This window comes from Cherax quadricarinatus, chromosome 37 (genome assembly GCF_038502225.1).
Source record: "Cherax quadricarinatus isolate ZL_2023a chromosome 37, ASM3850222v1, whole genome shotgun sequence".
NCBI classification, from domain to species: Eukaryota; Metazoa; Arthropoda; class Malacostraca; order Decapoda; family Parastacidae; genus Cherax; species Cherax quadricarinatus.
Window position 1 is genome coordinate 287425 of NC_091328.1, and position 27718 is coordinate 315142.

At 39.4% G+C, this 27718-nt stretch overlaps 1 protein-coding gene across 6 annotated transcripts in view; it reads right to left on the minus strand.

Moving 5' to 3' along the window:
• LOC128702155 (zinc finger protein ubi-d4 B) overlaps positions 1–27718 on the minus strand; it is a 389189-nt gene that overhangs the window by 65531 nt on the left and 295940 nt on the right. For all 6 annotated transcript variants that reach the window (XM_070091760.1, XM_070091755.1, XM_070091758.1 and 3 more), the window contains 2 exons: positions 16006–16283; positions 6363–6510 (listed from right to left, as the gene is read on the minus strand). In XM_070091760.1, coding sequence (XP_069947861.1) covers positions 6363–6510; positions 16006–16283 — 426 coding nt within the window. The remainder of the gene's footprint in view (positions 1–6362; positions 6511–16005; positions 16284–27718) is intronic.

A 27718-nucleotide genomic window follows, 5' to 3' on the forward strand; every position in this document is an offset into this window, starting at 1 on the left:
CAAAATGTGGCAAATAAATCCGTGTAATTTAACTGTCTACTGTACTAAGATTAGTCTGCCCAAAATGCCCTGGCATGATAGTGGCTTTCTTTGTACAGTACTTAGCAAACCAAAATTGTAAATACACATTGTAACCTTACAAAGAAATAAATCTTTTACTTAACTTTTACTTTTTTACTTTTACTTTTACTTTGCTAGTGAGGCACACTAGTATGGTGAACACACAGTCATCCCCTGAGTAGTTAACTATGATATACTGTATGAACCCTGCTGACCTTAGATTTTATTCAAATGTATGAATAGATGGAGCGTGTTTGATAGGAGTAAATGGAGACGAATGGTTTTTAATACTTGACGTGCTGTTGGAGTGTAAGCAAAGTAACATTTATGAAGGGGTTCAGGGAAACCGGCAGGCCGGACTTGAGTCCTGGAGATGGGAAGTACAGTGCCTGCACTCTGAAGGAGGGGTGTTAATGTTGCAGTTTAAAAACTGTAGTGTAAAGCACCCTTCTGGCAAGACAGTGATGGAGTGAATGATGGTGAAAGTTTTTCTTTTTCAGGCCACCCTGCCTTGGTGGGAATCGGCCAGTGTGATAATAATAATAAAAGATGGAAGAAGATCCAAAGAGTTGTGCTGAGGTTAAAAATACTGGCAGGAGGCAGTTTTGTGGGTATGAAAAACTGTGCATATTAGTATGCTGGACACAGTGTAGGCATTTAAGTACAGTGGACCCTCGCATAACGCTATTAATCCGTTCCTGAGAGCTCAATGTTATGCGAAATTATCGTTATGCGAATTAATTTTCCCCATAAGAAATAATGGAAATCAAATTCATCCGTTCCTGACACCCAAAAGTATGAACAAAAATTTTTTTTACCACATGAAATATTAATTTTAATACACACACACTGAAGAAGACATGCACAGTTACATGACACTTACCTTTATTGAAGATCTGGTGATGATTGATGGGATGGGAGGACGGAAGAGTGTTGATGGTCTTAGTGTTTAGAAGGGGAATCTCCTTCCATTAGGACTTGAGGTGTCAAGTCCTTTTCCGGGGTTACTTCCCTTCTTCTTTTAATGCCACTAGGACCAGCTTCAGAGTCACTGGACTTCTGTCGCACAACATACCTGTCCATAGAGGTCTGTACCTCTCGTTCCTTAATGACTTTCCTAAAGTGGTTCACAACACTGTCAGTGTACAGGTTGCCAACACGGCTTGCAACAGCTGTCTGAGGGTGATTTTCATCCATAAAGGTTTGCACTTTAAGCCACATTGCACAGATTTCCTTAATCTTTGAGGTAGGCAACTTCTTCAATTTCTCTCTCCCCTCCTCTGAACCAGTTTCCTCAGGTCTGGCCTCTTGCTGTTGAAGATGATCTAGCAGTTCATCAGTGGTTAGTTCTTCATTGTCCTCCTCCACCAACTCTTCCACATCCTCCCCACTAACCTCCAACCCCAAGGACTTCCCCAATGCCACAAAGGATTCCTCAACTGGCATAGGATTCCCAGGGTTAGCCTCAAATCCTTCAAAATCCCTTTGGTCTACACATTCTGGCCACAGTTTCTTCCAAGCAGAGTTCAAGGTCCTTGTAGTCACTCCCTCCCAAGCCTTACCTATAAGGTTTACACAATTGAGGATATTAGTGATCTCTCCAAAACTCTCTTAGAGTCAATTGAGTTTCTGAGGTCACTACAAAGCACCTTTCAAACAGAGCTTTTGTGTACAGTTTTTTGAAGTTTGCAATAACCTGCTGGTCCATGGGCTGCAGGAGAGGAGTGATATTAGGAGGCAAAAACTTGACCTTAATGAAGCTCATGTCACCACAAAGTCGCTCTGCCAAGTCTGTAGGATGACCAGGGGCATTGTCTAACACCAGGAGGCACTTAAGGTCTAATTTCTTTTCAGTTAGGTAATTTTTCACATTGGGGGCAAATGCTTGGTGTAACCAGGTATAGAAAAAGTCCCTAGTGACCCATGCCTTACTGTTTGCCCTCCACAGCACACACAAATTAGCCTTGAGGCTAAGGCCTGAACGCTCTGGGAGTTTCAGAGCGATACACTAATAAAGGCTTAACTTTGCAATCATCTCTAGCATTGGCACACATTAACAGAGTAAGCCTGTCTTTCATAAGCTTATGTCCTGGGAGTGCCTTTTCCTCCTGAGTAATGTAGGTCCTGCTTGGCATTTTCTTCCAAAACAGGCCTGTTTCATCACAATTAAACACTTGTTCAGGTTTCAGTCCTTCACTGTCTATGTACTCCTTGAATTCCTGCACATATTTTTCAGCTGCTTTGTGGTCCGAACTGGCAGCCTCACCATGCCTTATCACACTATGTATGCCACTACGCTTCTTAAATCTCTCAAACCAACCTTTGCTGGCCTTAAATTCACTCACATCATCACTAGTTGCAGGCATTTTTCTAATTAACCCTTTGACTGTTTCAGGCCCCTCTCTGAAACTGTCATTCTATGTCGCCAAATATTCGAAAAAAAAAAATTATTTTTTCTTATGAAAATGTTAGGAATATTTTTAGTAGTGTTTTAAGCCTAAAAAAATTTTTTTGCCATCAGTACTTACCGAGATATAGAGCCGCAAAGTTTGCAGAAAGTGACGTGCGTATGGCAACAGCGGCGACTGTCGCCCACCCGGTATTCTTTTATTTACTCTAATTCAAAGGTTTCTTGCATTTTTCAGGATTTTTCTGTTCCAGGTAACTTATGTGGCCTGTGAGACCAATGTAAGGTGCATTCTTCAAATATACACTCATTGTTTACAACACAACAACAGAACAAACTTTATCACTATTAGTTTGTGTATACACTTTGTTTACACAAACAAACAATACAAAACAATGTTTATTACTATTGTTCCATAATATATATACATATGTACAGTCACTAAACACGTTCCTAGAACTGCTGCAGCTTGTGGAACTCTTTGAAACATGGGTATATGCAGAGGGGCACTTCACACTCCTCACACATAAAACGAGTGTCTCTGCGTGTTTGTGGGCGTTTTGTGGTATGCATACATACATAACACCTCTTCTGAGCATTTTTCTTGGCAGTAGTAGGAGGCAGTTGTATGGGGTAGTGATCACCAGGCCTCAAACGAGATGACGTCTGTGGGCGCTGGTCTATTGCAGGAGTTGCTCCTTGGTACTTTGCAATTATTTGTCTGATTACTGACAGGCAAAATTCACCATATTTTGGTGTTTTGTTGGTCTTCAACTTGTATATGTTATAAGCATTTAGCATAGAGATATCAACAAGATGGAAAAAAAGTTTTATATACCACTTATAACTCTTGCGTACACAGTCTGCAAACCCAATCTGCATGTCACATTTGTCCACTAAGCGCATATTGAGGTTGTAGTCCATGACAGCTGCAGGCTTTAGAATGGGTTCATTGGTCTCTCTGTTGTCCCTGCCACTGGGTACCATTTCGTTTGTGTGAACTGATGTCAACAATGTGACATCACGTTTGTCATGCCACCGAAATGCCATGATGTCATTGGCAGCAAAGGCTTGCACCTCACCTCTGCGAGTGCCAGCGTTGAACCTTGGCATATGTTTACGATTACCACGCACTGTGCCACACACGTCTGTCAAGTTCACTCGCAAGAAATCACTGAGTAAGGGGCTTGTGTACCAGTTATCAGTAAATAACATATGCCCCTTACCAAGATATGGTTCCATCATTGTTTGAACCACATCACCAGAGATACCCAATAACTTCATGGTATCTCTCAAAGTATTACTGCCAGTATACACAATTATATCCAAAACTAGACCACTTCTGCAATCACACAGTACAAATAGCTTTATACCAAAGCGTTTCCTCTTGCTTGGTATATACATGTATTGCTTGAATGAGAGTCTTCCTTTGAATAAAATCAAGGACACATCAATAACAAGCTTCCTGAAGGGATAAAAATACATGCAGCACTTTTGTTTCAGGTACATAAACACATTTCTGATCTTATATAACCTGTCGCTTCTGTCAGGCCTGGTTTTGTCTGAAAAGTGCAACATACGTAACAGTATCAGGAAACGATTGACACCTATAATGTCACTAAAACCTGGAGTTGAAATCAGGCGTTCTGTTGCCCAGTATGTGGTGACAGTGTGCTTATACACATGTGGCATAAGCATTATTGTGGCAAAAAAACAGGTACATCTCTGCCACAGTTGTCTCCTTCCACTTGTGTAGCCGTGATTTTGGTGAGAGAATTGTATTTGCCATGGTGTAATCACAGTATGTGTTTGTTTCCCTGACAATGATGTTCATCAGGGGTTCATCGAAGAATAACTCAAAGCAGTCCAGTTCACTGGCATTGTTCCCAAGTGGACAAGATGGCTTTATTCCACTTTGTGTTTCATCAAAGTCATGGGGACTGGGAACAAACTCGTCACCGTCCTGCCAATCCCAGATGCGGTCTGCTGGTGGGGTCTGGATATTGTACCGTGGTTGTGGTTGTGCAGGTTGTGGTTGTGCAGGTTGTGGTGGTGCAGGTTGTGGGAGTGTGGGACAGGGTGAGGCTGGTTGTTGTGCTGCGTCAGCAGTGTGGGTAGTAGCGTGGCCCGCTGATGGTGCCACATGGGCCGTGCCACCCTCACTATCACCACCACTGCCTCCTCCCTCACTGTCACCATTCATACCCATCGTTACAATATCGTCATCTTCACTATCAGGTCGTGGTGTAGGGCCATGGGATGTGCTCCCAGAGTTTCTCCTACCCCTTGGAACAACATATGAAACACTACCAGATCGCATGCTACGTCGTACATACTGCCGCTTCACTGGGGAATATTCACTCTCACTGTCACTAGAACTGCTTTCAATGACCTTGAAATCACTATCACTGCTATCATCTGGGTGTTGTACACGACCAAATAGTTTCCTCTTTCGTCCTGGTACAGGCGAACGTGAACGTGAACAAGCCGGCACAGCACCAGAGGTAGAAGGTTGTGGGTCATCTGGGTTTTCATCACTAATTACGTTATCCTGGGCACTTTTTCCAGTAACACTCACTTCAAAACCCTGGAATTCACTGTCATTGACATTTTCATCGCTGTTAGAGCTATCACTTGGGAACAAAAGACCTCCAATCCACCACGGAGTGAGGAACTTCTTACCGAGAGGCATGGTGAAAATGGACTAACAACATGGCGTTCCCACAATGCACCGCTGGGTCCCAGATTTTTTTCACAGGGTGCACACCAACCACTGAGACCCATTCTCTCTCGTGTAGGCCTACCAGGCCTTTGGCGCTTGATTTGAAGCCGCTAGAATTTGTGCGTATAAATACGTCAGAAACATTGGCTCGTAAGACGTATTTATACGTCGGAAACAGTCAAAGGGTTAAATCCTGATGCAACTTCCTAGCCTTTTCACTTATGATCGCTTGAGAGATGCTATCTCCTGCTATCTGTTTTTCGTTTATCCACACCAATAAGAGTCTCTCAACATCTTCTATCACTTGCGATCTCTGTTTCGAAAACACAGTTGTACCTCTGGCAAGAACAGCTTCCTTGATTGCCGTTTTCTTGGACACAATAGTAGCGATGGTTGATTGGGGTATACTATACAACCTGGCCAACTCGGAGACATGTACTCCACTTTCATACTTAGCAATGATTTCTTTCTTCATCTCTATAGTAATTCTCACCCTTATTCCTGTAGGGTTGGCACTAGAAGCTTTCTTGGGGCCCATGGTCACTTATTTTGCAGATGAAATCGCCAAAAACACTGTAATAATACGAAATGTTCTGATTGTATGCTTGGATGTTACCGCAGAGGCTGGCTTGTAAACAATGCCACCGGCGGAACATGTGAGGCTGGCTCAGGCCGCACATAGACACGTCTCGGACAAATAGCGTTGAGCGAGTTTTTTAGCACTATGCGAGGCAAAATTTTAGCGAAAAAATGTATCGCTATGCGGATTTAACGTTATGTGATGCCAACGGTATGCGAGGGTCCACTGTACTAGTACATTGGACACAGTTAAAGGGTTAATGATGAATTTATTCATTAATGGAAAAGTTTTTCACATGCTATCTATTATTCCAGGAAGTTCTAATATTTGAATCCTTAATTAAAAGCTAAAGAGATACCACAGAATTCATGCATCTTAAGTATTAAAATAAAAAAATAGTTTTAAAAAATCAATTTGCACAAGAGCAACTTTTTGAAAATGCCATTGTGTATTTCTTCAACAGAAAAGGAATACAAATGAGTGAAGATCTGATTTTGCATTTAAGTTTCATTTCATAAAAAAAAGTTGCTGCTTGTAGGTTATCTTAAATTAACACTGCTAACACAAAAATCCTTCATGAAGATATTTCTCACCAGATCTACCGCAGTCCGAACATGAAACAAGCTCCTCTGGTTCTCCAGTTTTCTTATTCAGTGATGCATCACCCAGGCAGAAATCACAGTATGGACTTGGTTGAGCTCTACTCTTTTCCCCATGACACTTAGCAGGTTTGGAAGGTTGCTGTTTAAAGATGAAAACTTTAATATGTATATCCTCATGTATTACTAACATTATAATAAAATATCATCATTACAATGTTTTCCAGTTTCCTATGGTAGGGAGGCACACATCTGACCCTCTCTCTCTCCATAAATGCAAAGTGTGTGGATAGAGACAGGGCCATGCACTGGAGCATTATATCTTAGTGTGTTCAAACATCCAACCATTTTCACAGACACCTTCATGAAACTCTACAGGACATGACAAATCACCTCACTGTTAATGATATCTGAAATCCTGAGATTGTATCCAGATTTTGTGTGGACTAAATGAATAAACTGGTTTTACTGATGAGACTGCAACCCAATCATGACCAAAGTTTAATAGTGGTAATAAGTTACCAAAATTTTTTGAGACTGTGTTCCACACTGTATTGTGAACATTAGCTATATGAAATACAGCCTCTCCTCACTTAGTGTTGTATATTAGAGTTAATTTCCTCTATTCTTTTTATTACAGTATACAGCACACTACTGTACAAACATTTAAAAATACAGTAGGGCCCCACTTATACGGCAGGTTAGATTCCAGGCTACCACCATGAAGTGGAATGCCCTTTTTCTTTCCACTTATAAATGCATATAAATACTAGATAACAAGTTTACAATAACATATATTAAGTTAGCAATAGAACTAAGCATTAAAAAATAATAAAAAAGTAAAATACACATATAGTACACTCATTACTTTAAAATACTTATGTATTTGTAGTCTTAATGTAGGGTGAGATGAGTAGTATTTATTGTACGAAATCAAGCGTGGTATGTATGGTAGCCAGCCAAGTTACCATACCAGGCCACCCCACCCACACATAATATTTTATGACATTTAAAGCATCCCAGAGCAATAAAATGCATATACAGTTCACTCAATACTTACCTTAAAATATCTGTACTCTTAATGTATAGTGAGAGGTGAGTAAACATGATAAAATGAATAAATGAGAGAGAGAATGAGTACATGAGAGAGGACAGGTGCAGAGCTATGTAAACAAACCAGGCAAACGCATCTGGTTTGTGTACAAGTGTACAAGTTACACGTTAATACAGAAGAATAAATAAAGAGCAATACACCCAATCTCATGTAACACCATTTTTAGAAGATATGACGCTCTGAGTGAAGGCATACGAAAGGAATAATTTTCTACAGTTACCCCCAGTAACACATTTTCTCTGATGTTGGACTAGAGGAAACGTTATTCTTGCCGTCTCTCATACAAGTCATCTGCCTACCACATGTGATATTCATGTTAATTTATTCTACTGTGGGATGTATTTATCATGTTTATATGTTACACATCGTGTTTATTATATAACTTTGAAAAATATCATAAATGGATTAACGAAAATGTGTACATTAACGTAATATACAACATTTAATGAGACTCAGTGATTATCATTATTACTAATATGGTGTCTCGAGACATAAGACACTCTTACTGATTTTAATGTGTACCTCCATGCCAGCACAGTGTGTAAGTTTATTTAGGTACATACAGGTATACATAAGTACAGCCTCTCCTCACTAAGCGATGTACTCGTTTACCGATGCTTTGGACTTACAACAGGCTCTCTGACCAGCATGCATGCCTAAATAATGTGTACTAGAGCTGATTGTCTCTATTTTGTTTATTACAATATACAGTATACTACTGTATAAACATTTAAAAATATACAGTGGACTCCCGGTTATCATAATTAATGAGTTCCAGAGAGAGTGACTAAACCCGAATCTGACTATTTCCGAATTCATTTTTCCCATAAGAAATAATATAAATTCAATTAATCCATTCCAGACACCCAAAAGTATTAACAAAAATTATTTTTTTATGGGTTAAATATAGATTTACATACAGAAAAGAATGAGAAGTCAAGTATAAAACAATAATATCACACTTACCTTTATTGAAGACTCTTGTTGGTGTATGGAAGATGGGAGTAGGGGAGAGGGTTAGGGTGATGTTCCTCCACAAATGTTTGCACCTCACTTCACTTTGCACAAATGTCCTTAATCTTTGAAAAAGGCACCTTCTACCCTCTCTCTTTCTCCTCTGAAGCAATTTCCTCAGCTGGTGTACATAAAAACAGGAACAGGAAAGCAGGAACACTGCAGCAGGCCTGTTGGCCCATACTAGGCAGGTCCTTCACAAACCATCCCACTAACAGAATTGTATTTGCCCAACCCAATTTTCAATGCTTCCCAAGCTACTGCTTGGGAAGCATTGATAATTCTATTCACTCATGTGCAAGTCCCACTCAAATCAAATCGTGTGTGTGGGGAAGTACTCTGTCTGGTGTGTGGGGAAGTACCCTGGCTGGTATGTAGGGAAGTACCCTGGCTGTACATAAGAAAGCAGAAACACTGCAGCAGACCTGCTGGCCCATACTAGACAGGTCCTTCACAAATCAGTGGTGACCTGTACCTAGCTCAGTGGTGACCTGTACCTAGCTCAGTGGTGACCTGTACCTAGCTCAGTGAGGACGTGTTTAGTGTACTCTCTGTAGACTGAACCAAGATGCCCTCCATTGAGCAACTTTACCAGCAGCTTAAGGAGGAATTGAGGGTAGTGAAGATAGAGATATGGCAATTGATGGAGGAAAACAAGAGGATTCGTAGTAGTCCTCCTGTTGTGAGTCCTCAGGTCAAGAAGGGAACCTGGGCAGTGGCCTGACAGCATGGAACAAAGTTGAAGATCAAGAAGACGAATGGAGAGGAAGAAACGATGAAGAAGAAAGAGACTGCTGTGGAAACTTTTGTGGAAACATTCTCCGTGCTACCTGACGAATGAGAGTCGACTACTGGGAACATCACAGCAAATGACACCAAGGAAGGTAAAAACATTATTGTTGGGGATAGCCAGGTTAGGTACATGGAGAGGGCCTTCTGCTTGAAGGATAGGAGTAGGAGACAGAGGGTTTGCTTTCCTGGGGCTGGGATGGAGGATATTGTTAGCCGGCTTGACAACACCATGAATGGTAATGGGATAAATTCGATTATCTGCCTCAGTGCTGGAGGCAATGATGTAGGCAAGCATAGAAGTGAGGATTTAGTTAGAAGGTACAAGACAACAACAGACATAATTAGGAAGAAGGGAGGGGGGGTGCCCTGTTATATGTGGCATTTTGCCAAGAAGGGGTATTGGAAATGAAAGGTTGTCCAGAGCAATTGGTATTAACCCTTTCAGGGTCGACAGGCCCTCTCAGAGACTTGTTCTCAGGTTCGCCCAAATTTAAAAAAAAAAAAATATTTTTTCTTATGAAAAGATAGAGAATCTTTTTCCAGTCATAATGACACCAAAAGTATGAAATTTGATGGAAAACTTATGGAATTATGCTCTCGCGAAGTTAGTCTTGACGATGTTTACGCATCGGCGATTTTGCCCACTTTGAGCCCTATTTTTGGCCAATTCCAGTGTACTAGTCGACAAAAATCATAACTATTTTGCTAGAACTCCATTTTTTTCTATCGAATGAATACAAGAAACCACCCATTTACCGATTTCAACTATCCAATACAGTGGTCAGAATTGAGCAATTTTGCCAATTTCACACAAATTTCAAAAGATGCCAATTTCCGAATAGGGTCCAGAATAAAAAAGAAAGATATTCCTGGCACTAAAATAACATTTCCTTTGTTCATTAGTCACGTCCCCACGCCCCTCTTACATTCTTTTGCTTTCCACTTTGAATTTTCATTCTCACAGATAAATAGAAGACTTACTGTTATGCATTAGTGTAGAAATGGTATAAATAATATCAGCGCACTTGTGATATAATATTAGACTCACCAGTTGGCGTGTATTGGACGCATAGCATGATTTGTTTACTTTTGAACTTTGGTAAAAATCAAACATTTCTGCTACTTTGAGCTCAATTTCAAGGTACTTTTCATTGTAAAACCAGTCAAAATCATCTCAATTTCTGTAATATGTCTTCCATTCTATAAAATGAGACCAGGAAAACTAGAATACAACATTAAATACCATACAAAAATACAGTGCAAAGTCGCTGTTTTAATCCAAAAACACAAAGTTTTTTTTTCTCATTATGCACTGTGTGCTGCAGGATTTTTTTTATACCGCGCACACTGACCACATAGACCCATTCTTTCATATGTAAGCCTACCAGCTTTCTCTCATTAGATTTGAGGGCGCTAGAATTTAGGCGTACTAGTACGTCAAAAACCCTGGTGCGTAAACCATATTAGTACGGCCGAAACCCTGAAAGGGTTAATTGTTGGCTGGACAAACACTGTAAGGATAATGCAGTATCATTCATTGACAACTGGGACCACTTTTATGGCCAAAGATGGGGTTCACTTATCCAGGGCAGGTGTGGGATTTCTTGCTAGCTCAGTTGAGGATGTTGTTAGGGCTTTAAACTAGGATTAGTTAGAGGTATGGGTTTAGAAATGGAAAATAATAAGTGTCGCAATATTGGTTTAGGCTTTGATATCATAAATCTTAACAATAACAAGGACAGTAATAGGTATTGTGGAAAAACAGAAATGAGCAGGAAGGGTAAAGAGAAAGGAGGGTCTTTAAACATATTTTACACTAATATTCGTAGTGCTAGGAATAAGATGGACGAGTTGAAATTAGTTGCTAGTGCAGGCAACATTGATGTATTTGCCATAACTAAGAAGTGGTTTAATTCGAATAATCGGGACATGCTTGCTGAATGTCACATTCAGGGTTTTAAATCGTTCCAAGTAGATAGAAGTATCGGAAAGGGGGGTGGGGTGGCACTGTATGTCTGAGATCACTCGAACTGATGCATAAAAATGGGTATAAAATCTGAAATAACACATATACAGTCTGTGTGGACAGAATTTTTTGAGGGGAATGAAAAATTGATTTTAGGAGTGATATACCGTCCCCCAAACTTAGATAAGGACCAAGGGAGACTATTATGGGAGGAAATTGTTAAGGCCACAAGGCATGATAATGTAGTAATTCTAGAAGACTTTAACTTTAGCCAGATTGATTGGAATTTCTTGAGTGGGAATTTAGAATCTAACGACTTCTTAGAAGTAGTTCAGGATTGTTTTTTGAAGCAGTTTGTGACAGAACTTACAAGGGGAAATAACCTGCTTGACTTGGTTCTGGCAAACAAGGAAACTCTTGTTTATAATTTAGAAATTACAGAGGAACTCAGCACAAGCAACCACAAATCAATTACCTTTAGCATTGAATGGAAGTATGATAGTAGGGATAACTCAGTAATGGTCCCAGATTTTCGCTTAGCAGATTACAATGGGCTTAGAGAACACTTTTCATCTGTGGATTAGGGTAACGAAGAGAGCTATCAATATGACAGCTTTCTTAACACTATACATGCTGCCCAAAGAACATTTATCCTGTATAAAGAAATTAGATCAAATAGAAGTTTCCCAAAATAGATGAATAAAAGGCTCAAATATCTTTTAGGGCAGAAGAAAGGAATTTATAGGTGCATCAAAAGAGGTGAGGGTTATCTTATGAATCAATATACCGACATTAAGAGGGACATTAAAAAGGGAATAAGAAGATAAGGTGGCTTTGAAGCCACTGTTGGTTGCCATGAACTCAGTCTCATGATGCAGGAGAATATGCTTTATTATTATGCTAATATCAACACTACAGCTTATTTGCCTATCACAATTGATCTAATGACATAATAAACAATATAAATAACATAAAACATGTTAAATACTCCAGAATAAATAATATTTGGCATAACATCAAGCAGTTCGACGGAGATATGAAGAGGATATGGTATACAAATACCATTCTCCTATCCCTGTCTTGGTGGCTTATATTAGAGAAAATGGAGTATAGCACAGGGCTGTCATATACACTTGTACTGCACCATAAACATGAAACAAAAGTTATTTTCTCTATATAGATTATCACACATAGCAGCATATGTGTAGAGAACCTAGGATAACCCAAAAAAGTCAACATGGCTTATTTTTAGTACCTGGCTTGGGTTAGCCATATATGATTTTTGGTAAATATGTGATTAACAACCAGGGTAGAAACATTAGGCGTGTTTCTTTACACCTGTTGTCTATATTTACCCATCAGTAAATGGGTACCTGGGTGTTAGCCGACTAGTGTGGGTGTTATCCTGGGACACTGACCTAATTTTCTTGAAATACTCAGCATAGTTTAGTTTAGTTTAATATGTTTATTATGCACCCCATACCCATCCTGTGGGCGGTAGTCAAAAGATTACAGAGGTGCATAATTGGTCCAGGGACTGGACTCCAAAGTTTTGATAGCTGAGCAAGTTACAAAGGAAATGAACTAGATCTGGTCATAATCATGACCAAGTTACAAAGGTAATGAGCTCCAGGTTGAGCTGGTCACACTCATGAATAATTGCAAAGGTAATGAATCATAAACACATTAATCATGAGAATTTACAAAGGTAATGAGTAACAAGCGGCTTTCTGTACAGTAGTATGTCACTGATGTCAGCTAGGCCTGTATACCTCGTACATGTACGTATAGTAAACAAAGATATTATTATTATTATTACAGTGGATCCCCGCTTTATGATCACCTCCCAATGCGACCAATTATGTAAGTGTATTTATTTAAGTGCGTTTGTACGTGTATGTTTGGGGGTCTGAAATGGACTAATCTAATTCACAATATTCCTTATGGGAACAAATCTGTTCAGTGCTGGCACCTGAACATACTTCTGGAATGAAACAATATCGTAAACCGGGGGTCCATTGTATTCTTATTACATTATTATTATTTTCTCAGTTGTTTGTTGGGTTATCTTATTCAAACTTGGGCAATGTATGATGGAAAGATACTTCTTAATGTAGACCAAAAATGAAAGAAATCAGACCATAAATAGCAGAGTTCACTTCTCAGCCATTAGCGGCCGCTTAGCGGTATATTTTTGTGTTTTTATGGTTATATTCTCATTTTTTCGGTCTCATTTGATATAATGAAAGATATATTACAGAAATAGATATGATTTTGATTGCTTTCATGACAAAAAGTACCTTGAAACTGCGCTCACAGTAGCGAAAATGTTTTATTCTTTAGCGAATCTCGAGAGTAAGCAAATGACGTCACCATCCAATACCTGTCCGCCTGCCAGTCCAAATTCCAATACGCAGTCAAGAATGGGTTGACATTATTTATACAATTATTACAATAATGCAGTAGTCTGCATAACAGTAAATCTTCTATCTTTTTGTGAATAAAAATTCCAAATGGTAAGCAAGAGTAATATAAGAGGGGCCTGGAGTCGTGACTAATGAACAGAGAAAATGTTATTTTAGTGCCAGGAATGTCTGCATTGTTTATTCTGGACCCTATTTTGAAATTGGCATCTGTTGAAATTTGTGTGATATTGGCCAAACTGCCAATTTCTGACCACTTTATTGGGTAGTTGAAATAAGTGAATGGGCAGTTTCTTGTACTCAGTTGACAGACTAGAAGTAAATAAGTTTATTCAGGTATACACAAATACAGTTATATAGATTATCATACATAGCAGTGTATGTATAGAGAACCTAGGATAACCTAGAAAAGTCAGTCAAAGTGACTTATTTCAAGTACCTGGCTTGGGCTTGCCATATATGATTTTTGGTAAATATTTTTTTTTTCTCTGTTGTTTGTTGGGCTATCTCATTGAAACGTGGGCAATGTGTGATGGAAAGATGCTTCTTAACGTACAACAAAAATAAAAAAGACGGACGATAAATAAGGGAGTTCACTTCTCAGCCATTAGCTGCCTCTTTGCAGTATATTTTCGTATGGTTTTTATGGTTGTATCCTCATTTTTTGGACTCATTTGATTGAATGGAAGATATATTACAGAAATAGACATGATTTTGATCGCTTTCATGATGAAAAGTACCTTGAAATTGAGCTCAAAGTAGCGGAAATGTTCGATTTTTGCCGATGTTCAATGAACTTTGTGTAAGTCAATCTGGTTAATATTATTAAGTGTATTCTAACCTAACCACTCTGTAATCCTTATTGTATGGTCTCTTAACGTGCTAGTGACACCCCTGCTTTTCATTGGGGGGATGGTGCATCATCTGCCAAGTCTTTTGCTTTCGTAGTGAGTGATTTTCGTGTGCAAGTTTGGTACTAGTCCCTCTAGGATTTTCCAGGTGTATATAATCATGTATCTCTCCCTCCTGCATTCCAGGGAATACAGGTTTAGGAACCTCAAGCGCTGCCAGTAATCCGGCACACTACAGGTCCCAATGATGCCGGATTTGTGATGGAGGACCTGTAACAATATCCTGGTAATTAACTGCTATAGTGGGCCTGAAGAAGATAAATTATGTAATATCACAGTCACTAGCGAAATGGTTATGAAACAAATAGACCGACTGAAACAAAATAAATCACCGGGTCCTGATGAGCTTTTTTCAAGGGCTCTTAAGGAATGTTAAATGGAACTCTGTGACCCATTAACCTTTTCAGGGTCCATGCCGTAGTTCTACGGCTTTGAGTTGTGGGTTCAAACCATAGAACTACGCCAAAATTCTAAGGGCCTCAAAATTAGCTCAAGAAAGGGTTAAAATTTCTGGGGGTCACTGCACCAACATGCCGCTACTGTTTGGTGGCACTACTTATGGCACAAGTCATTCCAATTTGTTTTTCTCTCCATTTATTGCTAAAACCTGCTCACTTTTAGCCCTAGCCATGGTTCCAACAAATAAAGGAAATGTTTCTCGTTCTGTACAGCTCAGACACCATACATTGTCTCTAACAGATAAGGATGAACTTCTGAAAAAACTTGACAGCGGTGTGTCTGTGAGAAACTTGTGTGAGTTATACAGCATTGGCTCTTCAACAATTTATGACATAAAGAAGCAAAAAAAATTACCGAGTTTCTTTGCTAACAGTGATTCAAAGAAACAGTGCAGAGGAGGAGAGGTAGGAGTCACCCTAGGAAAGGATGGAGGGAGGGGGTAAAAGAGATTTTGTGTGCAAGGAGCCTGGACATGCAGCAGGCATATGTGAGCATATTAGATAGGAGTGAATGCAGATGAATGGTTTTGGGGACCTGATGAGCTGTTGAAGTGTGAGCAGGGTAATATTTTATGAAGGGATTCAGGAAAACTAGTTAGCTGGACTTGAATCCTGGAGGTGGGAAGTACAATGCCTACACTTTAAAAGAGGGGTTTGGGATATTGGCTGTTTGGAGTAACATCTAAACTGTCATATCTGAGCACCTCTGCAAAGACAGTGATTATGTGTGAATGATGGTAAAAGAGTTGAATGAAGGTGAAAGGTTTCTTTTTTTTTGGGTCACCCTGCCTCAGTGTGAGACAGCCGATGTCTTAAAAAAAAAGTAAACAATAGAGAACAATAAAGATGAAAAAACAGCAAAAATCAAAGATATATGGTTTGGTGTGATGATTTGGAATTTATTATGTTGGTTTAGATGTGTGACAGAAGGGAAGAGGTTGATAAATAACAAGTCTCACCTGTTGGTCAACATCAGGTATTGTAAGACTAACTGGGCTGGCTTCTATCAATGTTTCAGAAACTGGAGTAGGAGTTCCATTGGTAGGTATCATGGCAGATGGTGATCCAACATTTGCAAGACCAGACCAGGTCGAATTGCTTCCCTTGGTCCCACGATTGTTAGATGATCCACTCCCATTACCTGCTAATGCTGAAGTCATCCCCCCACTGCTTCCACCCCCTCCTCCACCACTAGATCTTCTACTGCTGTTGCTGGTGCTGCTGCTTCCACTACGTCCTGAAATAATGCCTTATTTCTTTATGTATTGTACTCTTTTGTGACTTTTACTTATTACAATTGTCAGCCAATAATTAGCTCTTTTAAAAATTATTATTTAAACTGCTCATCAGTTAACATATATAAAACAATGATTGCTACTCAAATATGTGATAAACAATACAATGAAATACCTATAAACACACACAACTCAATAGTTTAGTCAGAATGCCACAGGTAAAATATGTAGTATTAATTGTGGCAGATAATTTGCTTTAATCAACTGTAAAGTTTACAAGCATTAGGAATGGCAATGAACACCAACTAGTGAGCCTAACAGCCACACATACAATAAGAACAGTAAATGAACACTAACAGCCACATACACAATAAGAACAGTAAGTGAACACTACCAATTAATTTTCTAACAGCCAAACATAAAATAAGAATGGCAACTGAACATTTATTAGAACGACCACACACAATAACACTGATTAGAACAAGCACGCACAATACTATCACCAAAATGTAGCACTGAACAGCATATACTGTGTAATAACCATGCAGGCACTACTAGTCAGCTTTACCAGCTGCTGAAAGAGAGTGCTGAAGTCAATAAAGACAAAATGAATAACAATGGGAGAATTGTATATAGCATACACTGAACTATATATATAATGGAAGTTGTAGAATAAACTTAGAATGTATTTTTATTTTTTATATAGCATATCTACAGTAGTTACTTTATTATTATTACATTCATAGGGGATCCAGGGGAAGTGGAATAAGAATCTTTCCTCCGTAAGCCATGCGTGTTGTAAAAGTCAACTAAAATGCCGGGAACAATGGGCTAGTAACCCCTTTTCCTGTAAAGATTACTAAAAAGAATAAGAAGAAGAAAATTGTCAAAGTGGGAAGTCTGAATGTGCGTGGATGTTGTGCAAATGATAATAAAGAGATGATTGTGGATGTTATGAATGAGAAGAAGCTGGATGTCCTGGCTTTAAGTGAAACAAAGCTGAAGGGGGTGGGAGAGTTTCAATGGAGAGGAATAAATGTGATTAGGTCAGGGGTTTCAAAAAGAGTTAGAGCTAAAGAAGGAGTAGCAATAATGTTGAAGGATAAGCTATGGCAGGAAAAGAGGGACTATAAATGTATTAATTCAAGGATTATGTGGAGTAAAATAAAGATTGGATGTGAAAAGTGGGTTATAATAAGCGTGTATGCACCTGGAGAAGAGAGAAGTGTAGAGGAGAGAGAGAGATTTTGGGAAATGTTGAGTGAATGCATGGGGAGTTTTGAATCAAGTGTGAGAGTAATGGTGGTTGGAGATTTCAATGCCAAAGTGCGTAAAAATGTTATGAAGGGAGTTGTAGGTAAATTTGGGGTGCCAGGGGTAAATGTAAATGGGGAGCCTTTAATTGAGCTATGTGTAGAAAGAGATTTGGTAAAAAGTAATACATATTTTATGAAAAAGAGGATAAATAAATATACAAGGTATGATGTAGCACGTAATGAAAGTAGTTTATTAGATTATGTATTGGTGGATAAAAGGTTGATGGGTAGGCTCCAGGATGTACATGTTTATAGAGGGGCAACTGATATATCGGATCATTATTTAGTTGTAGCTACAGTTAGAGTAAGAGGTAGATGGGAAAAGAGGAAAGTGGCAACAACAAGTAAGAGGGAGGTGAAAGTGTATAAACTAAGGGAGGAGGAAGTTCGGGTGAAATATAAGCGACTATTGGCAGAAAGGTGGGCTAGTGCAAAGATGAGTAGTGGGGGGTTGGAATAGTTTTAAAAATGCAGTATTAGAATGTGGGGCAGAAGTTTGTGGTCATAGGAGGGTGGGGGCAGGAGGAAAGAGGAGTGATTGGTGGAATGATGAAGTAAAGGGTGTGATAAAAGAGAAAAAGGTAGCTTATGAGAGGTTTTTACAAAGCAGAAGTGTTATAAGAAGAGCAGAGTATATGGAGAGTAAAAGAAAGGTAAAGAGAGTGGTGAGAGAGTGCAAAAGGAGAGCAGATGATAGAGTGGGAGAGGCACTGTCAAGAAATTTTAATGAAAATAAGAAAAATTTTGGAGTGAGTTAAACAAGTTGAGAAAGCCTAGGGAAAGTATGGATTTGTCAGTTAAAAACAGAGTAGGGGAGTTAGTAGATGGGGAGATGGAGGTATTAGGTAGATGGCGAGAATATTTTGAGGAACTTTTAAATGTTAAGGAAGAAAGAGAGGCAGTAATTTCATGCACTGGTCAGGGAGGTATACCATCTTTTAGGAGTGAAGAAGAGCAGAATGTAAGTGTGGGGGAGGTACGTGAGGCATTACGTAGAATGAAAGGGGGTAAAGCACCTGGAACTGATGGGATCATGACAGAAATGTTAAAAGCAGGGGGGGATATAGTGTTGGAGTGGTTGGTACTTTTGTTTAATAAATGTATGAAAGAGGGGAAGGTACCTAGGGATTGGCGGAGAGCATGTATAGTCCCTTTATATAAAGGGAAAGGGGACAAAAGAGACTGTAAAAATTATAGAGGAATAAGTTTACTGAGTATACCAGAAAAAGTGTACGGTAGGGTTATAATTAGTCCCTTTATATAAAGGGAAAGGGAACAAAAGAGACTGTAAAAATTATAGATAAGTTTACTGAGTATACCAGGAAAAGTGTACGGTAGGGTTATAATTGAAAGAATTAGAGGTAAGACAGAATGTAGGATTGCGGATGAGCAAGGAGGTTTCAGAGTGGGTAGGGGATGTGTAGATCAAGTGTTTACATTGAAGCATATATGTGAACAGTATTTAGATAAAGGTAGGGAAGTTTTTATTGCATTTATGGATTTAGAAAAGGCATGTGATAGAGTGGATAGAGGAGCAATGTGGCAGATGTTGCAAGTATATGGAATAGGTGGTAAGTTATTAAATGCTGTAAAAAGTTTTATGAGGATAGTGAGGCTCAGGTTAGGGTGTGTAGAAGAGAAGGAGACTACTTCCCGGTAAAAGTAGGTCTTAAACAGGGATGTGTAATGTCACCATGGTTGTTTAATATATTTATAGATGGGGTTGTAAAGGAAGTAAATGCTAGGGTGTTCGGGAGAGGGGTGGGATTAAATTTTGGGGAATCAAATTCAAAATGGGAATTGACAGTTACTTTTTGCTGATGATACTGTGCTTATGGGAGATTCTAAAGAAAAATTGCAAAGGTTAGTGGATGAGTTTGGGAATGTGTGTAAAGGTAGAAAGTTGAAAGTGAACATAGAAAAGAGTAAGGTGATGAGGGTATCAAATGATTTAGATAAAGAAAAATTGGATATCAAATTGGGGAGGAGGAGTATGGAAGAAGTGAATGTTTTCAGATACTTGGGAGTTGACGTGTCGGCGGATGGATTTATGAAGGATGAGGTTAATCATAGAATTGATGAGGGAAAAAAGGTGAGTGGTGCGTTGAGGTATATGTGGAGTCAAAAAACGTTATCTATGGAGGCAAAGAAGGGAATGTATGAAAGTATAGTAGTACCAACACTCTTATATGGGTGTGAAGCTTGGGTGGTAAATGCAGCAGCAAGGAGACAGTTGGAGGCAGTGGAGATGTCCTGTTTAAGGGCAATGTGTGGTGTAAATATTATGCAGAAAATTTGGAGTGTGGAAATTAGGAGAAGGTGTGGAGTTAATAAAAGTATTAGTCAGAGAGCAGAAGAGGGGTTGTTGAGGTGGTTTGGTCATTTAGAGAGAATGGATCAAAGTAGAATGACATGGAAAGCATATAAATCTATAGGGGAAGGAAGGCGGGGTAGGGGTCATCCTCGAAAGGGTTGGAGAGAGGGGGTAAAGGAGGTTTTGTGGGTGAGGGGCTTGGACTTCCAGCAAGTGTGCATGAGCGTGTTAGATAGGAGTGAATGGAGACGAATGGTACTTGGGACCTGACGATCTGTTGGAGTGTGAGCAGGGTAATATTTAGCGAAGGGATTCAGGGAAACCGGTTATTTTCATATAGTCAGACTTGAGTCCTGGAAATGGGAAGTACAATGCCTGCACTCTAAAGGAGGGGTTTGGGATATTGGCAGTTTGGAGGGATATGTTGTGTATCTTTATATGTGTATGCTTCTAAACTGTTGTATTCTGAGCACCTCTGCAAAAACAGTGATAATGTGTGAGTGTGGTGAAAGTGTTGAATGATGATGAAAGTATTTTCTTTTTGGGGATTTTCTTTCTTTTTTTGGGTCACCCTGCCTCGGTGGGAGACGGCCGACTTGTTGAAAAAAAAAAAATTCATAGGGGAGCACTAAACCCATAGGGGTTATACAGTGCCTGGGGAATGGAAGACATTCAGGCTCAATTTAAGGATGAAGGAACATCCCTTGAGTGTCAGGGTGTGATACCTAATTTAGCGGGTCTCACCATTTTAACCTTTTCACTGCCTCATCCTTCAAGTGAACACACAGCCAAAAAAGGCAGTACATCCACATATCACTACTTTTAGTTACATTTTCGTTATTAATGAAAAACTGAAATTGCTTATATGGACTTTGGGTTTAATATTTATAAGAAAAAAACATAAGATTTTTCACCCTATTATTAATGTAGCCAAAACTGGCAGTTCAGTTTAGATTACTATCTTTTCATATTAATATGTTATATTAAACTTAGTATTCATTCTCTCTCTCTCTCTCTCCATAATAGGTGGCTTTCCATTAAGCTCCAAACTCATGCCAATTACTTTTTGTAACTATTGTCAGCTTTTTCAGAAAGATTTTAATTTCAACATACAGGATTATTTTTCCATAAAATCATAATAAATTTTGTAACTGCATCATGGCTAGAGTTTTACCACTCACTTGCCATGAGTTCAAGCACCACCTGTACTGTGGTTTAAATTTTGTATTATATTTTTTTGTGTTTTTGTGTACAGTATTTACATGAAAGCATTTTGACCTAGATATGTCAAATGAGTTCAAATGTATTCCAAATACACAATGCCCAAAATACTGCGCTTACTAGGGACCTTCAAATTATTTTACAATACCTTTGTTTTAAAATAAATTACAAAGTAACACAATTTGAATATCACAATCTTTTATTTTATATAGTAATTAAGAAACTCAGAAATCAGGACAAATTATCATTGTTTCAAACTATCTACCAACCCTATCCCCACTCATGTATAGACACATTAACACAGGTGCATGCCTGCACACACAAGAATGTATACACACATGCACATGTGTGCATGTGCAAAAACTGAGAATAGACTGGAGACAGCCTACAAACCACACTCAAGGAGAGTCACCTAGGGGTAAGCATAGTGCAGAGTATGTTGCCAGAGACACACATTAACCCAATAACCTCTGAAGCACATGTTCATTTGGCAAGTCTAGAAGTAGCTTTCAGAAATCTCAACTCATTGACAGCCCTATATAGAACACACATCAAGTGCATTTTTGGAGTATGCGACACAAGCGTGGAACCCTCACCTAATAAGTCATGTTAAAAAACCGGAGTGAGTAAAGAGGTATGCAATGGCACTAGCCCCAGAGTTAAAGGAAATGAGCTATGGGGAGAGCCTTAAGGAACTGACCCTGCAAACATAAGAGGACAGAAGAACCAGACTAGACATCATAAAGATATACAAAATATTCAGAAGACTTGATAGGGTGGAAAGCATCATAAGCTCTAGAAGAGATGTGCTTTCAACTGTGACTTAAAAGCATAAACAGATTCCTATAACTCTTAGCAAACACCACTAACCTATAAAAAATCTAGGAGCTACATATGAAAAGGCTATTTCTGTGAAAGATTTTTTGCCAACAGCACAAGGCTCAATCAGTCTAAAAAGGTTCACAGCAATTTGCAGAAACATTTCCAAACCCCATGCAAAAGGTACAAGCATAGCAACAAGATACCTGGGTTCATTAAACTTATAACTTTAAATGCTACTATGCAGACTTAAAAATAAATTCTTGCCCTGATAGAGAGTCAGTGCAGTTCATACAAGTAGGGACTAGTGGGGACCCCAATTAGAAGCAAATTACCAACCTAGCTGCATGATTCAGTTTAGACTATTTTTTTTTTTAGCAAGTAGTGAGGTAAACCTACAGCCAAACAATTGTAAAAATCAATTTGAGAGGAAATAAATACATGGATAAGGCCCAAGTGATTTTGCTTATCAATATGGTTTCTGACTGCAAAGAGATTATGAATATGAGAATTGCAACATTTAACCCTTTCAGGGTCTGTCCCGTTGATCTACGGCTTTGAAGCCTGGGTCCAAGCCATAGTTCTACGCCATGAGCTCAGGTCATTCAGATAACCTGTGAGCGGTAAATTTGGGCCTAGATATGAGAGAACACATCTATGTGGCAAGTGTGCACCACATAAAACAAATCCTGCAGCACAGTGCATAATGAGAGAGAAAACTGCGACCATAATTGTGGATTAAAACAGCGACTTGCGGTGTTTTCTTGTATGTTTTTTACAGTTGTATTTGCGATTTCTTGATTGGTTTTAGTACTGATAATGGCTTGAAACTGAGCTCAAAGTAGTGGAAATGTTTAATTTTTGCTGATGTTCAAGAGTAAACTAATGATGTCATGTGTCTAATACACATCAGCTGGTGGATCTAATATATGCTCACGAATGCGCTGATATTATTTATACAATTATTACAACAATGCATAACAGTAAATCTTCTATTTTTTGGTGTGAATAAAAAGTCATTATGTGAATACAAAATCAAATTGGAATTCATTTGTAAAGCCTGAAAACATAACTAATGAACAGAGGAAATGTTAGTTTAGTGCCAGGAATGCCTGCATTGTTTATTCTGAACCCTATTTTGAAATTGGAATATTGTGAACTTTGTGTTAAATTGGCCAAATTACCTATTTCCAATCACTTTATTGGGTGATTTCTTGTGCTCAATCAATAAAACAGGAGTAATACTAGTGAAATAGCTAAGAATTTGGTCAACTGGAATAATGTAATTTGCCTAAAATGGGAGTCAAAGTTGGCAAAATCGCCAATGCATAAACATCGCTGATGCATCAAAATTCGAGTGTAATTTCGTCAGTTTTCCATCAAATTTCATACTTTTGGCTTTATTACCTTCAGAAAAAAATTCTCTATCATTTCATAAGATTTTTTTTTTTTTTTTTGGGGGGGGGGGGGATTCTTGGACCCTGGCGGTCACTCTGAGATTTGGCCTCTGGACTCTGAAAAGGTTAACAATCTGGTTGATATGTCCAACAAATAACAATAAATTGCACCAGACAACACACCCCACCACTCTTCAAGAGCTTGAACTTACTTAACCTGTTAACCCTTTGAGGGTCGACAGGCCCTCTCCGAAACTCGTTCTCAGGGTCGGCCAAATTTCAAAAAAAAAAAAAATTATTTTTTCTTATGAAAAAATAGTTTTTCTTTTTCTAAACATTATAGGATAAACAAAAAAAATTTACCATCAATACTTACGGAGATATGGATGCATGAAGTTTGCAGAAAATGAGCCGCGTATGGCAACAGCGGCAACTGCCGCTCACCCGGTAAACTTTAGTTTACTTGTATTTGAAGGTTTGTTGTTTTTTTCACTATTTTATTTTTTCACATAACTTATGTGGCCTGTGAGACCAAAGTAAGGTGCAATGTACATATATACACTCGTTGTATACAACACAATAAGCACACAAACATAATTATCAATATATTGTTTACAAAACTTGTTTACAAAAACAAACAATACAAAACATTGTTTATTATTATTGTTCTATAATATATATACCAATATACAGTCACTGAACATATTCCTATTAGTTCTGCAGCTTGTGGAACTCTGAAACATGGTGTCATACACAAAGGTGTTTTATCTTTCTCCCTCATTCTATCTCTTTCAATCTGTCTCTCTCTTTCTGTCTGTCTATCTCTGTCTCACAGGTACACATAAATACAAGTATACATAGTATAAATTACCTAGGATAACCCAAGAAATCCAGACAAAGTGCTATACTCTGCTTGAAGATGTGAGTAAAAGTGATGACACAGTCTTGTGGCTCTCTGAGACAGAGAGCTAGACGGATAGACAGGGAGCTTGACAGACAGACAAATAGACAGACAGAAATGTTAGTGTACCAGTACCAGTGAACTAGTGTTCCACCCTCCTCCTCCTCTTCTTCCTCTTCCTCCTCTTCCCCCTACTCTTCCTCCTCTTCCCCCTACTCTTGCTCATACTCTTCCTCTTCCTCCTACTCTTCCTCTTCCTCCTCCTCCTCTTCCTCCTCCTCTTCTTCCTCCTCCTCTTCCCCCTAATCTTCCTCTTACTATTCCTCTTCCTCCTCCTCTTCCTCTTCCTCCTACTCTTCCTTTTCCTCCTCCTCCTCTTCCTCCTCCTCCTCTTCTTCCTCTTCCCCCTACTCTTCCTCCTTCTCCTTCTCCTCCTCCTCCATAGTGTAAATTACCAGGAGTCGGCAGCTGTCAAAATGACATATTGTCTCATTACTCACTCCCCCTCCCGCCTGTCAAAACAATGGGGTCGGATGCTGCTTCCCTTCCTCCATTCTATCTAATTATCTTTCTCCCTCATTCTATCTGTCTGTTTATCTCTGTCTCACAGGTACACATAAATACAAGTATACATAGTATAAATTACCTAGGATAACCCAAGAAACCCAGACGAAGTGCTATACTCTGCTTGAAGATGTGAGTAAAAGTGATGACGCAGTCTTGTGGCTCTCTGAGACAGAGAGCTAGATGGATAGACAGGGAGCTTGACAGACAGGCAAATAGACAGACAGAAATGTTAGTATACCAGCAAAAACAAAGGGAGGGCGATGTTCATCTCATCTTTTGGTATCAGCTCTACCCTCATTTACCCTCATCAAACGTCAGCACTTATCAGATGTTATCTCCCCTTATCTTGTTACTGTCATGGGTGAACATTTATTATTACATATTATTATTATTACCTATTATTATTATTATGTATTATTATTATGTATTATTATTATTATGTATTATTGTTATCATTACGTATTCTTCTTCCTCCTCCTCCTCCTCCTCTTCTTCCTCCTCCTCCTCCTCCTCCTCTTCTTCCTCCTCCTCCTCTTCTTCTTCTTCCTCCTCCTCCTCCTCCTCCTCTGCCTCCTCCTCCTCTTGCCTCCTCCTCCTCTTGCCTCCTCCTCCTCTGCCTCCTCCTCCTCTGCCTCCTCCTCCTCCTCCATTCTTGGAACAAGTTTGAAGAGCTTGTAGTTCATAATCACTATCACTATCATCACCAATGCTCACATCTGAGTCTGGGATTTTGGAAAATAGGAGTTTCCTCTTTGATTCTGGTACAACTGAACGTGAACAAGACGGCCCAGCACCAGAGGTGGAAGGCTGTGGGTTGTCTGGGTTTTCCTCACTATTACCCATATTATGGTCATTAGTTTCGGTCAAAACCTCACCAGAACCTTGAAACTCATCTTCACTGTCACTTCCATCTGTATTAGAACTGTCACTGGGGAACAAAAGTGTCCCAATTCGCCGAGGAGTGAGGAACTTCTTACCGCAGGGCACGGTGGAAATTGTGTACTATGATGGCATTCCCACAATGCACCACTGGGTCCCAGATTTTTTTCCTACTGCGCACACCCACCACATAGACCCATTCTCTCACATCTAGGCTTATCAGCCTTTTCCTGCGAGATTTGAGGCCGCTAGAATTTATGCATACTAGTACGTCAAAAACCCCTACGCGTAAGACGTACTAGTACGACCAAAACCCTCAAAGGGTTAAATGTCCAAACGTAGATCTGCATTCTTACTGCTAGTGCTCCAAATGTAGATCTACGTTTTATTTTCGCTGTCTCCAAATTTGGCAAGATTGACCTAAGATGCCTGGTCAGCACAGAATGGGTCTTAACCCTCGGTGTGAGCACTATTAAAAAAATCTGGGACTACTTAGTACCTTGTGGGAGCACCAGTTCAATTGAGTGCCAGCTAGAGCAAACAGTGTGGCAAACACCAAGGATTCTCTGATGTCATATCGTATTACACTCCCTTTTCAAGAGAAAAGTGTCATCCTGCCAGAATGTCCTATAACCTATGCCCTAAGTAAAAAGAAACAATTCTGGAACTGTAATTTTGGCAGGCTGGTTGGCCGGCTGGCCAGCCTCCTGGTTGGCCACCTGGATGGCCGGCGGCTGGCTGGCCAGTTGGCTGGCTGATTGGCTGTCTCTATCTCCATCTGTCTGTCTGTATCTTTGTCTATCTCCTTGTCTCTATCTGTCTCTATCTCACAGGAACACATACATAAATACAATTATACATAGTGTAAATTACCTAGGATAACCCCCAAAAATCCAGACAAATTGTTATACTGTGCTTGTAGATAATGATCGTTTGTAATACCAGTTGGTTCATGAGCAACTCTCTGAGACAAGAGACAAGCAGACAGAAACACAGAAGCAGACAGAAAGACAGACACACAGACAGAGCTAGACAGATAGACAGTTACATAGAGCTAGACAGACAGAGAGCTAGATGGACAGATAGACAGACATGTTTATGCGAAACAGTGAAAAGAAATAAAGGGAAGGCTCATCAAATGTCACTACTGTCATTAGCAGGGTAATAAGATGAGATAAGAGGGGGGCAATGTGGCAGATGTTGCAAGTGTATGGTGTAGGAGGTAGGTTACTGAAAGCAGTGAAGAGTTTTTACGAGGATAGTGAGGCTCAAGTTAGAGTATGTAGGAAAGAGGGAAATTTTTTCCCAGTAAAAGTAGGCCTTAGACAAGGATGTGTGATGTCACCGTGGTTGTTTAATATATTTATAGATGGGGTTGTAAGAGAAGTAAATGCGAGGGTCTTGGCAAGAGGCGTGGAGTTAAAAGATAAAGAATCACACACAAAGTGGGAGTTGTCACAGCTGCTCTTTGCTGATGACACTGTGCTCTTGGGAGATTCTGAAGAGAAGTTGCAGAGATTGGTGGATGAATTTGGTAGAGTGTGCAAAAGAAGAAAATTAAAAGTGAATACAGGAAAGAGTAAGGTTATGAGGATAACAAAAAGATTGGGTGATGAAAGATTGAATATCAGATTGGAGGGAGAGAGTATGGAGGAGGTGAACGTATTCAGATATTTGGGAGTGGACGTGTCAGCAGATGGGTCTATGAAAGATGAGGTGAATCATAGAATTGATGAGGGAAAAAGAGTGAGTGGTGCACTTAGGAGTCTGTGGAGACAAAGAACTTTGTCCTTGGAGGCAAAGAGGGGAATGTATGAGAGTATAGTTTTACCAACGCTCTTATATGGGTGTGAAGCATGGGTGATGAATGTTGCAGCGAGGAGAAGGCTGGAGGCAGTGGAGATGTCATGTCTGAGGGCAATGTGTGGTGTGAATATAATGCAGAGAATTCGTAGTTTGGAAGTTAGGAGGAGGTGCGGGATTACCAAAACTGTTGTCCACAGGGCTGAGGAAGGGTTGTTGA